This window comes from Haliotis asinina, chromosome 3 (genome assembly GCF_037392515.1).
Source record: "Haliotis asinina isolate JCU_RB_2024 chromosome 3, JCU_Hal_asi_v2, whole genome shotgun sequence".
In the NCBI taxonomy this organism is placed as follows: domain Eukaryota; kingdom Metazoa; phylum Mollusca; class Gastropoda; order Lepetellida; family Haliotidae; genus Haliotis; species Haliotis asinina.
The window spans coordinates 14,037,412-14,054,178 of NC_090282.1; the positions used below are offsets into that span (position 1 = coordinate 14,037,412).

The 16,767-nt window shown below is 39.5% G+C and overlaps 1 protein-coding gene across 1 annotated transcript; it reads left to right on the plus strand.

Moving 5' to 3' along the window:
• Positions 1 to 6,128: 6,128 nt before the first annotated feature.
• LOC137277505 (alpha-amylase-like) lies at positions 6,129 to 12,137 on the plus strand. Its single transcript, XM_067809266.1, has 8 exons — positions 6,129 to 6,235; positions 6,692 to 6,828; positions 8,650 to 8,801; positions 9,064 to 9,398; positions 9,632 to 9,812; positions 10,127 to 10,411; positions 11,011 to 11,366; positions 12,042 to 12,137. Exons 1-8 carry the CDS (start codon positions 6,196 to 6,198, stop codon positions 12,077 to 12,079), a joined length of 1,524 nt encoding a protein of 507 aa, XP_067665367.1. The 5' UTR covers positions 6,129 to 6,195; the 3' UTR covers positions 12,080 to 12,137.
• Positions 12,138 to 16,767: the final 4,630 nt, after the last annotated feature.

A 16,767-nucleotide genomic window follows, 5' to 3' on the forward strand; every position in this document is an offset into this window, starting at 1 on the left:
TGGATTTTGTTATGTTTAAAAGCAAATGACTATAGGACCTCCTGTCGAGACGTGACACTAAGAACTGTTAACCCATGAAAGATAATCTACAAAACGCTTACACATTGATTCTGGAGAAGAACATAATTCAAAAGTAATTGACACATCTAGATCTAGAAATACAACCTTGGTCAAGTATTGTATTTCAAGTCTCCTCAAATGTAGTATCTTTGAAGTCCATGAGGTTAAAACATTGGAGTAAATGTTTATTTAAATGTTTATTCAACTTTGAACTACCAAACAGAAGTTATTGTCTTTTCAATATGGGAAACCATGGTTGAACCACATCTGTAAATTCCTGAACACCTTCTGCTTTTCATTCAGTTGTGTATATCAATTCCAAACGAGAGAGACAGACAAAAATATGGTTTCTGTTGTCTGCTAAGGTAAACAGAATATTTTGTCTGAAAAGGGAAGTCGAACAGGTTATCGCATTTGGCATAAAAACAAGACTTCCATTATGTCAAGAACAGATTTTGGTAGAGGTAAATTCTAAGAATGATCTCACGTGGACACAATGCTACTTGATATTTTGCAGGGATAAGTAAGATTATTAAGACATTTAATGTTCTGTCACTGATAACATATGTGTAAACAAACCCATCATTGTGAGGGTTGGGATTCAAGCTAACGTGACTATGAAACCAGATACAACAAAAAACATTTCCATACTTATATGAAATCTCTTCAGAAAGTACATGCCATTGTACTACGGGATGAAAGCTTTCAGATCAAAGAAAGTGTGTTGAAGGTATGAAATGTATTGTATGTTTGTACACTGTAGACAAACATGGATTTATTGGACGACATTGTTCCGTGAGTTAATGGGTACACGAACAAATACCAGACATGTGCATGTATTGACGATTATGTATATGGTTGTGTATGTCCTTGCAGCAATCGATAGCAAATCGTCGATCTCTAAATGTGAACAAGAAGCACTAGGCAAATAGTTTGTGCCTTAAGTCAATTTTTTTCATTCCCGATGTGTATTTTACTTTTATGTTTGTTTGTCTTTCAATAATTAAATACATGCTGCTGTCCTGAATGACCTTGACGATGTTGCTGAACATGACGATGCAGCCTTTGAAGATAATGATGCAAGTGCTGATGTCAAGACTGAAATATTTTTTGTAAATGCGGATCCTACAAATAACGAAGATGCTCAAGTATTTCCTGTTGATGTCTGTCTACTAAATATCAAGGCATATGTGACCGTGTGTGTTCGGAGCCTTTTCGCATAAGTATGCATTATTTAGAATTATGGAGATGGTTTTGTCACTTATATCCACTTACTAAGAATGAAATTATTTTATATAAACCGAACAGATTTGAAGTCTTACGTTTTCATTATTGGCAGCTAAAACATTAACATGTATAATAATTATTGTCTGTACGGAAATACACAGCTTGATAGATGTAGCAAACGTATTGTCATATTTGCTCTCTTCAACACAAATGACAATGTATCTGTCTCCTATATTGTATACATTCTATTCATCATGTACAAAAACATATAAGTGAAGGACGTCCATGGAAACAGTGATTGTGATGCAATCCGCAAATCAGTTTGTCAGGTTTTTTTTCTGCTGTAAAGTATATAAATGGCTTCTTATACATGAAGTGCTGTGCAATAGAAAGGTTTCTCAATGCAATACAATGCACAGAAATAGAAATGATTAAAGTGTTGTGTTGTTTTCCCGTCGTCTGCTGCGTGCGATTTCCTTCAAGGACCATTATCGCTTTTATGTCAAGGATACGATTTTTAAGATATACCCACAGAAACAAACAAGAGAAAACGAACGTGAAAGTACAAGTGTTCCTTTATTTATTTCTAGAATGTTCACCCACAGTGCAATATATGAAGAAACCTGGACACTATAAAACACTTGTACTTTCATGTGTTCCCTTATTTGTGTCCATGAGTACATATACATCTTGTTTGGCTACATCTCCAATGCGTCGGAGTCTCAGCCTCCACTAAGGCCATGGTACTAGTCAGACACGCCCAGTTCCTGATCAGCCATCTCGAGGAAGGCTGGCCGTGGTACAGATAGTACCTGTCACGCCAATGAATTGTGCAGTACAAACGCCACTGGGTTATTGGTTTCCTGTGGTTTTTTACCCCCGCATTTTGTTACATCATAGCATGTTGGTCTGATGTTGTTGATACACTGTGTGCCGGACTAGATAGCGTGTTCATTTACTTAGGCTAAATACAAGAATCGTTCATTGTAAATTTGTATTTAAGTTATTATTCTATACTTAAACATTCGTTTAACTAGAGAGGAGTAAAGGAAAGTCCCACTCAGATGGTCCAAAGATAATTTCAATTTCTGCCATGTGTCGCCCATTGCGTGAATATTGTTCAGAACCAGTACCATGTAATATCATAAAGCATGATTTAATCAGTAGATATATACCGCAATATCATTATGTAAATCCCAACATACAGAAGTGTGACTTTACTTCTGTGGGTACAACGGTTTCTGGGCAGCTGAAACATGTGTAAGGCATCAACATGGTGACATAAATCGACAGTATCAGTCACGCAGAGTACCTCTCCTCAGCTCGCACAGAATATACCTTAAAATATTTTTTTCATAAAAATGGAACACATCACATTTTCCATGTTATTTCTTCTCACATTAACGCAATACGAATATACAAAGTATGTTTGCGTTATCAAGCACAAATTAAGGCAAGAGAGAGTTTATAGCTAAATCTTGTCAGGATCCTGTGGTCGTGGTTGCAAGAACAGGATCATGCCAGAGGTACCATGCCAGATGTACCATGCCCAAGGTAAATGTATAAAGCCAGTTCTTCCATGTGCATTAATGAGACGCTTTGCCACAGAACTGCCGGCCTCTGTGGAATCCTATAAGGGACATGGTCGCGTTGTCGCGTTATTGCCAAAACAAAGTGTGTCAAAATTACCCAACGCGTGGAATGCGACAAATGGCCTTTATTTCGCGTTGTCGCATTGTCGTGATTTTACTAATATTGGCACTTTATTTGCTTTTGTTGATGCGACAACGAGACAATATTCCCTCTTGGATACCTTAGTTCCATTCAATAATTAGTTCACCTTTTCGTTTTCCTAGCTTCCCTTAACCTTTTCGACCAAAGGCAGGCGAGGCATGTTCTATATTTTAGCAGAGTTCCTACCACTGTTTAGAAAATACTGACAGAACAGAACTGCCTCTGATATAATAAGTTTTACATAAACTGATGACATTATATGATCAAAGTAATAGTATCGATTCGGGAGACTCGGATACCTTATGCCAGTCGATAATTACAAACATTTAAAGCCGTACAGAGGAGAGATTATCCTCAACTGTTTCGATGGAAAGAATTCGTTGCACATATATTTCTTGCTTCATTTGGTTTATTCGACACGATATTGACCGGTTCAGGTAAATATTGAACTACATATTTGTTCATCTTTTCACGGCTACTCCGGGTAACAGGCACAATGTAGTCCCAATTAGAATTGTTTGAATAAACACACTTCTGCAGAAATGAACGATTGAGAGGATTTATAATGTTTACCGCTGTGGTATACGAAAACGGAACTGGTACGAAAATTTAACTGGATGTAATGTATTAGAGTTTTCAATGCAAGTTTGTCGTTGCATAATGAAGATAATTGAGACTGACTATTTTCTGTCGTTATTGTTATATAGTGGGTCACGTGGACAAGACAATGTCTGAGTTTATAGTAGCGACGAGCGCTCCTGAGATAAAAGCCGATATCAGACAAGGAGGGCCACATCTGACGAGTGTGTCCACGTTTTGTACATTAATTTGGGGCACCAAATGATGGAGCAAGTACTTCATACTGTACGAGGATCTGAAAGATGTCGCAAACTCTTACGGATAGATCATGGGATCTACGAGGTCCTGTTAACATTGAGAAGTAAACGGAACATCAAAGAAGATAATTTTTAACTGAAGTGCTGTCTGCCAGTAATGGTGTCTGCAGCACTGAGGACGTCGATGCGAGGACGTAAAGAGCCTGGGACAGATGACGTCGACATGTGTTGAGCTTGTACGGGATGTGCCAGTTGCAAGATTCATGATTCGAATCCTTATGTCTTAGTGAGTGATGTCAGGTACGGTGGCACTACGGGGCCTCTTAAATGTGGTTCTCTTGACAACGTCGTCATGAGGCGTTCCACTATAATATCTATGCGTCGCATATCGCATAGACACACACGCGCGCGCGCGCATGGTGGCAGTGCTCTACACCTCCTTGGCACGTCTGTGTCTATGCATTCAGTCGTGTGGAATCGTCCTCCATTTTTTATGTATTAGCCGGGTGTGCAAGTCAGAATGGTAACTGATATATATGTACACGTTCATCCGGCAGTGGCTCTATCGGGTTCAGATACGGAGAACTGGAAGGCCATGGCAAGACGCTGACGTTTGACTTATGAAGGACCCGAGCAACTTTGTCATCGTTATTTTTCGGTTGCTAAGGTAAGAAGAAGGAGACATTAAGGAATTTGGCAGATCTGCCAATTTGCTGTCAGACTCCCATAACCACCATCAATGGCCTCGTGAGTAAGTTATGGCTCCCCACAACAGCAATCACCGAGTGTGTCGACCTCGCCAACACACTTGTGGTGACACTTGGCCTCCTGCATGTCAGACGGTCTTAGGCCCAGTTGACGTATGTGTACTGATCCAGAACAACATATATACTAAACACACAAAAAATAAACCACAATTTTCGAAAAATGAAATCTAATTAAAGTAAGCGTTCATGTTTATGTCTTCTGTATAAAAACGTGCAAAAAGACAGTTACGTTTCTTTTCTTGTTCAGTATATACAGCTGTAGTGCACGTATGACAAACCTTTGATTGTAGTCATTGTCCCTGCACTGATTGTCAGCTTGTAATGTGTGTCCACGACACCTTTGTGCAGTCTTGTAACGAGTTGTGTATGTACCGCTAACTGCAATTGGCAGTTACCGAACGTGTGACGAATCGTTTTCAGTCAAACAGTGTACTTTTTAAAGGATGTTTCATGGAAAAAGAAACAGTATTTCACATAAAATCTTATGCGTCACAATATACATCTGCTACAGTTTTAAAAATGAAATCTCAGACTGCATCATAGTCACGTATTGGTGAATCAGAGACAGGTGTTCGTGATAAGGCGGACATTCCCTGCCCTTCCATTATAATTTTATACATTCCACGTAATGTCCCTCTCATGAACTTTGACTTAATTCTGCGTGCGAATTAAGAGCAAAGCATATCTTGATCAAGTCTGAGTTGCATGTCAAATTAATTTATTATCACCGCCACCTTCGTAAGTGGGGATTTAGCAATTTTAGTAGCAGTCCTTGGTGAAACTGGATAGTGTGCATGTGGGGGATCGCAACATAATACACGTCAATACATATAACATATTATAGCAACGGTGAGCGTTCACGACAAACATGGGCTGCACGTTCCACTCACTCTGTGTCTTTCCTTATTTAGAGGAGAAGAGAAGAGGAAGGTCGATTGTTCTCTTTTGCAAATTACATGCATCATTCTTATGTACTCTACTATACTGTTACACCTTTGGATTTACTTGATTTCATTCATATTGTTTCCATAAACGCGGACGCCCAACGGGCGATCGGAAACAGGCAGAAATTGGCGTGTAGCGGCATGTTCAATGATTCAGTTTGTGATAAACATGTTAGAGAACGGTCACTATCAGATCCAAAAAGTTGACGACCGACCCCATCCAATGAATCTTTCGAAGAAAAGTTCACAGGATCTGATCGGATACTGGTCTAAACAAAACTTAGTTCAATCAATTAGTCATAGTGTAGTTGTGACGTTGTCACCTTTTGGGTATAAGAATACTATTTTAGTATAATGTATAACTTTAATGTAGTTTTACCTGTTTGAACTCCAAAGATTAATTCACTGATAATATAATTGCAAGTCATAGATACGGCGTAGATTTCGCAAGCTTTTCCAGAATGCACAGCGCATAGTCACATTGTTAAGGTTAAAAATTTAACTTTGTGAAGGTGACCAGAACAATGCTGTCGTATGGGACATGTGTCAAGGCTGGCCTTATCTGGTTATCAGTCTATAAAAGACAGACAGACAGTTTCCAACTACGTCATTGTAGCAACGTCTGCCATGATTCCCATGTTGTTTCTGTCGTTCCTGCTGCCGACGGGTAAGCCCGATCTTAACATCAGCATGTTTGTGTTTAGTTCGCCCGGTACCGCTACCCTCCTATTACCAGCCATGAGTTGCTAAAGATTAATTCTAACCCGGATATTCGCGGGTCGCAATGCAAAGATTTGAATGTGCCAGTCGCGGCCGATTTAATGTTCCGAAGCTGTAGTTAAAACGTGAAACGTACATAAACAAGATGTTGAAATATGTCAGAAATCATCTGTTTCACATCTATGTTCAACATGGGGTGGTGAGTTAGTCGAGTGACTAAAGCGTTCGCTCGTCACGCTGAAGCCCCGGGTTCAATTCCCCATTGGGCACAATGTATGAAAGCCCCATTTCTTGTGTTACCTGCCGTGATATTGTCGGTATATTACTAAAAGCGGAATAAATATAAACTCACTCGTTAATGTCCAAGACTTAACATACCTCTTTATCCTTTTCTATCCCGCAGCCCTAGCGTCGATGTACAGCGACCCCCACTGTGCATCGGGGAGATCTGCTATTGTCCACCTGTTCGAGTGGACTTGGTCAGACATTGCAAAAGAATGTGAGCGGTTTCTCGGACCTTATGGCTACTGTGGTGTACAGGTCAGCGGATGGAGTCATATGGCTACTAATTAGTAACATCACTTTGCAACTTCAGTAACATTCACTGCATAACTGTTTTGACAAAAGTGTTCGAGGTACTCGTAAACATGTTTCTTAATTCTTCATTTGAATCTCATGTACAAACATCACCGAGAAGAATTTGAAAATTCTAGAAGCACCGTTGTGACGAATTTGAAGGGACCTTAAGAAAGAAACAATACCAAGGAATCAAGTCTGACTAGTTCGACACAACGGTTTTTCGTGTCGCAGGGCAAGTAAATAATCTATACATAGTATACATAATCTATACATAGCAGGTACAGTGTCAAGTGACTGAATGTGGAAATACCACGCCATCTTGACACATGTTAAGCATGTGAGGTAGCTATATTGTATTTATGTGTCTACATTGTACACATGAAAATGCAAGTGCTCCTATACATGTTTCCGGGTCTCTTGTCGTGCTATAATATTGCACTGTGGGTGAAGGTCTGGAAATAAATAAAGGAATCTTCATGTTTTCCTTTATTCGTTTTCATGAGAATATATTAGTTAATATGCATATCGGATAGTTTTATTTGGTGTATAATTAGAATTAACTACTCTCTGTTGCTTTATATACTCTTAAAAAATGTAGTGGATAATGAACTTTCAATTTGGATAGGAAGTGTAAACGTTAACAAACGTTTCCAGGACAGACGCCTTATGAACGCACCACCATTTCCCTCTATTACCACCTCTAAATACAACACATGGTACGCTCGTGCACAACGCAGTAACCCGATATACGTGCATGGGGTCCCAGTCTTGATTGTGATGTTTTTGCAAGAAGGTCGAGAAATTAGAACATTAACGTTGACACTCATCTTGCGACTACAATCCAAATAACTATGGTTGTAAGGAAGTGCAAATGGTGATGCACTCTCAAAACAGTCAATAATATCATATCAACATTGATTGACTCCGATAAATGTCCTAAATACGTTTAATCGTAAATAAAAAAATTATCCCCTACTTTTTAAGAGTATAATTAACACATTTATAAGGTGTTAGTTCTATGGTTTAACAGCTTTTTTGCAAGGTATTCGATAAATGTTAACACAGCTATCAAGCGTCAGCACCAAAACTTCCTATACAACTGCAATTAAGGCGTTGTATATTCACAGAACTACCACCATTAAACTCTCATCAACTAAATGCGTAGCAAGCAGTTGACAGCGTTTACTTTTATTCCTTCGAATTACTTACGACTTGATCCCTTTAGTCCTAACTCGTTACTTCAAGGTTAGAATACCGGACATATATCCCAGTCATTCAAACGAAAGTTTTTCCCGGTTAAACAATGAATTCCATTTCAATGCAGTTTGTCATCTTTTTTAACTAAATAACCAAGTTTTGAATGTCCATATCACTCGGGCGTAAATGGAGAGAGCGCGTGCACGCACGCACGCACGCACGCACGCACGCACGCACACACACACAATTCTCAATATTGTGCACACACACATCTGTCCCTCCTCTCCCCCCTCCCATACCCCACCACCCCACCACCCCACAACTCTCATCTACCCCATCCCTTTCTCAAAAAGCTGTATCCGCCCTCGGTCTTTTACATTGTGTGTAGACAGTTAAATGTTAAATCAAATGTAAGCTGTTATTATTTTCTATGTACGATCAACAGGTAGTATTCTTTTGGGGTTTTTTTTACGAAACGTCAACATTCGGTCACACCGAGTCCAACTTTTGATACTTTGGGGGGAGCTTTACTGTCAAAAAAGAAGAGATATTTGTTGATATCGTCAACATACTGACTACCTACAGATATCTCCTCCCAATGAGAACCGTATAGTCACCAGCCCCAGACGCCCATGGTGGGAGAGGTACCAGCCCGTCAGCTACAAATTGCAGACGAGGAGCGGCTCGGAGAATGATCTGAGGGACATGGTGTCCAGGTGCAATAAAGCAGGGGTCAGGTGAGATTGACACCTTAACAAACGTGATCAGGGATTGGTTGGCAAACATATCGAGTCAGTGAGTGAGTGAGCCAAGTGCAGTCAGGTAACTTAAATATACATCTGTGAGAGTGTTGTATATATATATATTTGCCTTAACAAAAAAGGTAAGAAGCTGATGTAATGCTCTGTATATAAGACGAGAGCCTGAAACTTTGAATCATATTTTTTTGACCACACGAACACATAAGCAAAGCCAATACATGGTATATCATTTTTATAGAATATATGCGGACACTGTTATCAATCACATGACCGGAGTTGGAGGCACTGGTCAGGGCACAGCTGGATCCTCGTACGATGCCAACAATCTGCAGTTCCCTGGAGTTCCATTCGGTCCCACTGACTTCAACGACGGTTCCAACTGCCACAGTGGCGACATGCAAATTCACAACTACAACAACGCAGAAGAGGTGAGGAACTGCCGCCTGGTCGGTTTACTCGATCTGAAAGCCGGCAAGGATTACGTGAGAGGCAAGATCGCCGAATACCTCAACCATTTAATCGACATCGGAATTGCTGGCTTCAGAGTCGACGCAGCCAAGCATATGTGGCCAGGTAGGCGATTTGTTACATTTGGTGTATGATGATACTCTCTGTTTCGCTGTTTGCAACTTCTTTGAGAGCTCACATTGAGTACTTCCATACACACTGGCTACATTCAGTTAAGACCAATCATCATAACTGGAGTCCTTTACATTATCCAGATATTATGATGGATAAATATCTTGCATTCATTATAGTAAAAGACAGCATTTTGACAAGTATATTTTAATATTATGTTACGTCAGGTGACTTGGCTGCCATTTTCGGGAGGGTAAAGAATGTCCGTTCTGACGTTGGAGGTGGCAAGCCTTTCATCTACCAGGAGGTCATCGACATGGGCGGTGAGGCGGTCAAGGCGGGCCAGTACCTTGGCACCGGCAGGATCACAAACTTCGTTTTTGGTATCAAGTTGGCTCAAGTCTTCAGGTAAAAATGTATAGGGCCATGGTAGTTATTCATAACAGGCTTCCCAAGTGCCGATTTCAGCATTTCTGACCTGTTTATATTGCATGAATGATCAAAGGAAGCTGTTTCTCAATCTGTTGTTCGGTTCCAAGGTTATTGCCTGGGATCCAAGTGAGGGACGGTGTAATGAGTGCCTCCAAGCAAAATTGAAACAGACAATAAAAATAATGATACGAAACTCTAAAGGTTTCAAAATGATAGGAAGACCATTAATTGTATTCTTAATTCTGTGTACGCATCTCTCATTAATGAAATAATTGATGCTCTTATTCCAGAAAGCAAAATCCCATGAAGTATTTATCCAACTGGGGATCAGCTTGGGGAATGCTAAGCTCTGATGATTCTGTCGTTTTCATCGATAACCATGACAACCAAAGGGGCCATGGCGGCGGTGGAGGTGTTCTCACCCACTCTGATCCCCGTCCTTATAAGCTGGCTACAGCCTTCATGTTGGCCCATCCATATGGCTTCCCCAGGGTGATGAGCTCGTATAACTTCGGTAGCTCGGACCAAGGACCCCCTCAGAACGGTGACATGAGTACCAAGCCAGTCACCATCAAGTAAGTCTACCTCCCATAATACAAGTTATGTTTCTTGTTGTCTGTACCTTTCAGTTGTGGAATCATAGATTAACCTAAAGCAAAAATATATTTGCAAAGGTATGTTGAACTGGTGTAGTAGAGTGCAGGTTCGGTTGACACCGCAGTGAACAGTGTTCAGGATTTACACTGTTGACAAACGTTATGTTGAGTTTTTTCGTGAGGCCATCGTTTTCGATACAGACTTGTGTATTGCTGTCATTCCTGCTTGACAACGGTACAAGAATCTATATCGAAACGTTGCACCCATGTTTGTTGTCCATTAACTGCCAATAATATATTAGCTTCTAAAATGCCCTCAAAGACGTTCCAGATTTATGAGAGCGTGTCACGAAGTGGGGAAAACGTTCACCAATTATTCTGTGATATCCACGACCACGTGTATGCTGCTGACAGATCTGAAGTATATTGGGATTCGAACCCACAATCCCACATTTCTTGGCCAACTCTTCTCAGCGACTTGACGACGATGTAATAAAGATCGGATTCCAGAACTTTGATGGTTACCAACACGTTGTGCCTTAAGTTTGCATCTAGGCTCCATATTTTCTTTATTTCAGTGGTATGGCCTGTGGCAACGGGTGGACATGTGAGCACCGATGGCGTCAGATGTATAACATGGTTGCCTTTAGGAACATCGCAGGTTACTCCGGGCTATCAAACTGGTGGGCTGGTTCAGACTATCAGATAGCATTTTCCAGAGGAAACAAGGCCTTCATTGCCTTCAACCTTGAAGGATACGACCTTTCCAAAACTCTCAATACCGGACTTCCGGCTGGAAGTTATTGTGATGTCATTTCCGGCAACCTTGAGAATGGCAGTTGCACTGGCAAGACAATTAACGTAGACGGAAGTGGCCATGCTTCGATTCATATTGGCAGCTCTGACGAGGACCCAATGGTGGCCATTCATGTCGGTAAGAAGTTTTGTTATATGCATTCAGTGTTTTGTGCAGAGGAGAATATTTTTAAAAGGAAATGGCCATTTTTGTCAGAGTAATTTAGGAGCAACCATATTAATGATAACTGCTATTTATCAAGCGTCGTTTCTACGTTCTTGTTCATGCTCGAGGCACTAACTCATTATTGACCCTGATAACGCAAGCTGCGTGTGTGCTAAAAGATTACCAGTCATATGACTTATATCACCGGGTACCCATTCATAGTTGGGTGAGCAATTAGACAATGTAAGAACACAATCACTTACCTAGGCTGAAAATACATGTTTGCTACGTTGTGGGAAAAGAATATCTTAGAAGCTGCCAGACAGGGTCACCCATCTAAAACCCTTCCGTGACCAACGTGGCCAACTTCAACTGAGTTGTGACCCGTGCTGTGTGCAAGTAACACACCTTTGAAACACAAACTGAGTGAGTGAGTGCGTAAATGAGTGTGTGTTAAAACGCCTCCTGTAGCAATCGCCCAGGAACATCACAGCGGTGGACGCCGCAAATGGGTAATTCACTTGCTACTGAGGAGTACTGTAAGATGGGTAACAACTGAAAGCGCCATGGCTCAATGCTTATTATCAATACATGGATCGGTACCAGGCACAACGGTGACATCCATATAATGCTTTTTATTCTTTTCAGGTGCCAAGAAGGGCTCCCAGGAAAGGCGTGTTGGTTAGAACACAAGACTGGCGCATTAATCTTACCTGGGAACATATGAATAAACTGTTTTTTCTACTTCTTTTCTCCACTCTTCACTACAGTTCAACATGGCTTTGCCAGTACCAAAAGAAATTTGTTCTGTCAGATAACGCTGTTTTGTGGAAAAGGTAAAATTTGCTGCATCTCCAACATCTATTATCCATGCTGTTATGGATACGATAAAAGTTACAACTGTTGAAGTTTAAATGACAAAGTTAAACGTAAAGGAATGTTCAGATTTTAACAAAAGAAATGTTCATTTCCGGTTATGGAAGACTGGAGATGTCAGGACTAATATTTTAGTTCGTATAAAAGCCATACTAGAGGCGTAGCTATTTGCAAAACAACTAGACTATAAAATTGATAATGTGAAGAAAGACAATGAAGGAGACATAACTGCCGTAGAGATTAAGAGAGATGGACACAAACTAACTATAACCACTCTATATGGTCCAAACGTTGACAATCCATTATATAAACCTGACACAATGATGCATTCATTGAAAACTGATCATGTAATTGTATGTGAATTGTATGTGATTAATTCAAGATTATGATATTGATACATACAACTACAAACATAATAATATTCCAAAGTCATCAGAGGAAATCCTGAAACTAAAAGACGGAATTGACCTTCTAGATACGTGGAGAGAACGATTTCCCTTTGGAAAAAGCTATAAATGGCAGGAACCAACTCCACTGAAATAGGCTAGGCTTGACAATTTCTTGACTTCTCACAACATGGTTCCCTGTACAACAGATACCACAATAGAGGCAAGTTTTAAACCAGCTCACTCTCCTATATTCATTATCTTTACCCAGAATGAAATAGACCGTGGAGAAGAATTTTTTGGAAATTTAATAACTCCTCTTCAGGGGATCAAAAATATGTTAAAATGGTCAAACGTATAATCTCTGAAACGTGTTCACATAATAAAAACACAGATATAAATGAAAGAGAATTTACTATTGACGGTCAGATGTTCTTCGAAACATTGGTGTTATTGATACGAAGAGAAACAATTAAACACTCATCAGAAAAGAAAAGAAAGAGGAAAATAGTGTGTTGAAACAATTAGAAGACATTACAGGCAAAAATGGACAAAACAAGTGATCATGAAATTAAAACTGAATTAATGAAAGAACTTGACACTCTAAGTCTAAGGTTGAAAGAAATAAACACGACAAAAATGTCAGGTATTATGGTAAGAACTAAAGCGATATGGTCCGAACAGTCGGGAAAACCTTCTAAATATTTTTGGGGAAGATTGAAATCACGAAACTTCCTCAATAAGTCAATTTGTCGTGTAGAAAATGATAAAGGAGATGTTTTATCCAGCCGACATGAAATAGAAGATGAAGTAAAAGGTATTACACAAAACTGTGTAGAAAACAGGATACTGGCGATTTTAATCTTGACAATCTAATCAGACACTTTGATGTCCCCGAGTGCAACTTCACCATCAGCACTAGAAGGTGAATTCGAGTATGAAGAAATTCTTTAGGCTTTAAAATGTTTAAAAAGTGATAAAAGTCCAGGACCAGATGATTTTACCGCGGAGTTCTTGAAATTCGTCTTTCAAAAGGGGACTCATCACATGCATTAAAAGGCAATAAGCCAAAAATATATTAAAAGAATTGGCGATCAATTTCTTTGTTATCAGTTTTCTATAAGGTTGCATCTCTCACAATGTCTAGACGGATAAAACCTTTTCTTAATATACTGATCAATGAAGACCACAAAGGTTTTACGCCTGGTAGGTGTGTTGGGGAAATTACTAGAATTATATATGACCTTATGGCATACACAGCAGCTCACCAAATACTTGGTCTACTTTAACTTATAGATTTTGAAAAAGCATTTGAAACTATTGTCATTTTTCAATTTTAGAACTTCCATTAGAAAATGGTTTAAAACCTTGTATGCAACACCTTCATAAGAATGTACAGGGGACCCAATACTTTTCAGGGCTATGTTTTTAAAAACTAACATGCATCGAAATTGGAACTAAACATTTTATACGACGACAATATATCGGATTCCAATGATTGGCCTCTTTAAAAGACTATTCCCTTTATATTCCCTTTGGATTGCAATGGTTCCAACACGGATTTTCACACCATATGTTGCCATCAAACATATTTTTAGAAACGTTTTTCAATCTTGTCTTAGGATATAAAGACACTAGTAACTTTAGTTCCTAAGGTATAGAACAATTATTCATCTATTCTGGTCTTGCACTAAGGTAAACCCTCCATGGAAAAACAGCTTGCAATTGAGAACTGGCTACATGCAAAAGCACAAATATAACTGAAAAGTGATAAGAAACATGTAATGCATGGCTTTCCAAATGAAAACAAGGATCCAAAAAATATCGTACTAATTTTCTTCAAGGAACTAATTTTTCGAAACAAGTTTACATTACGCCACCTTTTCAAGGTTTTCAACATGATCTGTTCGAATACTATATGCTAACAAAGTGTTCGTCAATATTTAGTTGTCATACCAATGTTTTTTACGGGTTCTGGTCGTTGTGTCATGATCTATTCCGCTAGAACTAATGGACTGTCCATCATGTATACTGGATCATCATTGTTAACTGTTATCCATTACTGAACGACCTCATATACTTACAGCACAATACACCAACATTTTCTAAACATCTTTCCACAATCTAAACAGCAACACGTACATACAGTACCAAAATCTAATGTCACACATTCATCGATGTTCACAATTTTGTCATTGTCAAATATCGTAACATGCATATGATGTTGTTAGACGTAAATTGATAATGGTATTAAACTGGTAGTTTCTCTAAGTAAGTAATTATTGACAAATACGTAAGATACAATAAATGTTATACTTGGGATCACTTTCAAACATAATTTTGATATTTACGAAGGGTGAATTCCATGCTATCCTCACCGTCAGCAAGACGGACTCAATGGCAAGCTCAAAGGCTGAGTTTGAGAGCGTATTTTCAAGCGTCGTTCTCACGTTGCTTGTATACAACCAGCCTTCGCCACAGTGTCTGCCATCTTTGTCAACAATCATAGGTAACTCGTTATTACATCTACGCCAATATTTTACTTGCGGTTCAATCCTTTGCTGCCACTGACAAACACAACACATGTGCGTCTGAGCTGTCACGTCAGAATGGGATTGCCTGTCCGTACTACGACGTGGCTTTTGTTACTGGAACATAGATTAACATCGTGCGGGGTAAAATGAGAATTAGAGATGAAAATCATTGCCACTTAGTCACGTAAATGTTTGTGCGGTTCTTCTGGTCGTGATGATGTAGTGAGTGGTAGTGAGTGGCCCTTGATGTCGTCGGGACTTATTTCGATCCTATGGTTTGATTACGTGGACCCCCAATTCATACACAGTATACGTACCAGTCCATGTTTAACTCCTTTAATGGAGAAAGAAAGGAAGTGTATGGGTGAATGAGTGAGTGAATGAGTGAGTGAGTGAGTGAGTGAGTGATGAATGAGCTTTTAGCAATATTCCAGCAATGTCACGGCAGGCGACACCAGAAATGTGCCTCACACATGGTACCCATATGAGGAATCAAACCTGGGTCTTTGGCGTGCCGAACGAACGCTTTACCTACAAGGCTTTCCCCACCGCCTCGAAACAACCATCTCTTGATAAGGTGTGGTCAGGGAATCGAATTAATTGACTGGCGCACTGTCGTGCATGAAGAGCAAAATGCGTCTACGTAGATACTTAACCGGTAGACGAGAAAAATCTCAAAATCGCTGGGATTGTTCGATGACAAAGGATATGGTGATGAAAGATTACTTTGTGTAGTTTGTGCACACTCAGTGACCTAAGCAACGTGTTGACGTCACATGGAAATATTTCGCCAGGCATTCTAACTAATCATGTCATTCCGTCAAGCCGGATGTCTTTTTGAAAGTCTTTTTGTAGTCACGAATGTTTCACCAGTGTGGTTTTCGCAAAATTTCATAAACTTTGATTTACAAACTGCTTATACAGTTTGCTGTGCTGAATTCTGAATTTGGAAGGTAAATCTGACTCCATCAAAGCTTTTAGTAGTAATTATCAATTTCTACATGTTGTTGAACACCATGTATAGGAGTTACGTCACCGGACGGGAGAGAGAGAAGTAACTCCTAACTTTGACTCATATTCATTATTCTAAATGTCCTTCAAAGAATCGCATCGTTGTCATTCTCCAGAGGTACAGAAATCCAAAAATAATTTAAAACACGCTTGACTAAGATCGAATAACTTTGTTTAAAATAAACGTCGCGAAAAGGCTTTGGGAATCATAAAGTTATTTATCAGATTTAACAGGACATTTTATAAGTAACTGAGGTCATATTCCTATTTTATTGATTCCTGAAGCAGTAAATATAATCACTTGCACAAATCACATCACAGACGAAGGTGTAATAGATGTAAAACCAATTTTAATGACAGGTATCCAATACCCAAAGTAACTTGCAGTAACAATGGTAATAATATTTACCTCAACTCGACATCGATTCTAATGATGAAACTGTGGACATAAACACTACAGGAAATGGCCTGTCGACTTGCTTCACAATGTAAAACAACACCCCTAGAAGAGATTAATGAGTGCGTCAGACTTGCATATTAGGAGATTCGGGCTACCAAAACGGAATT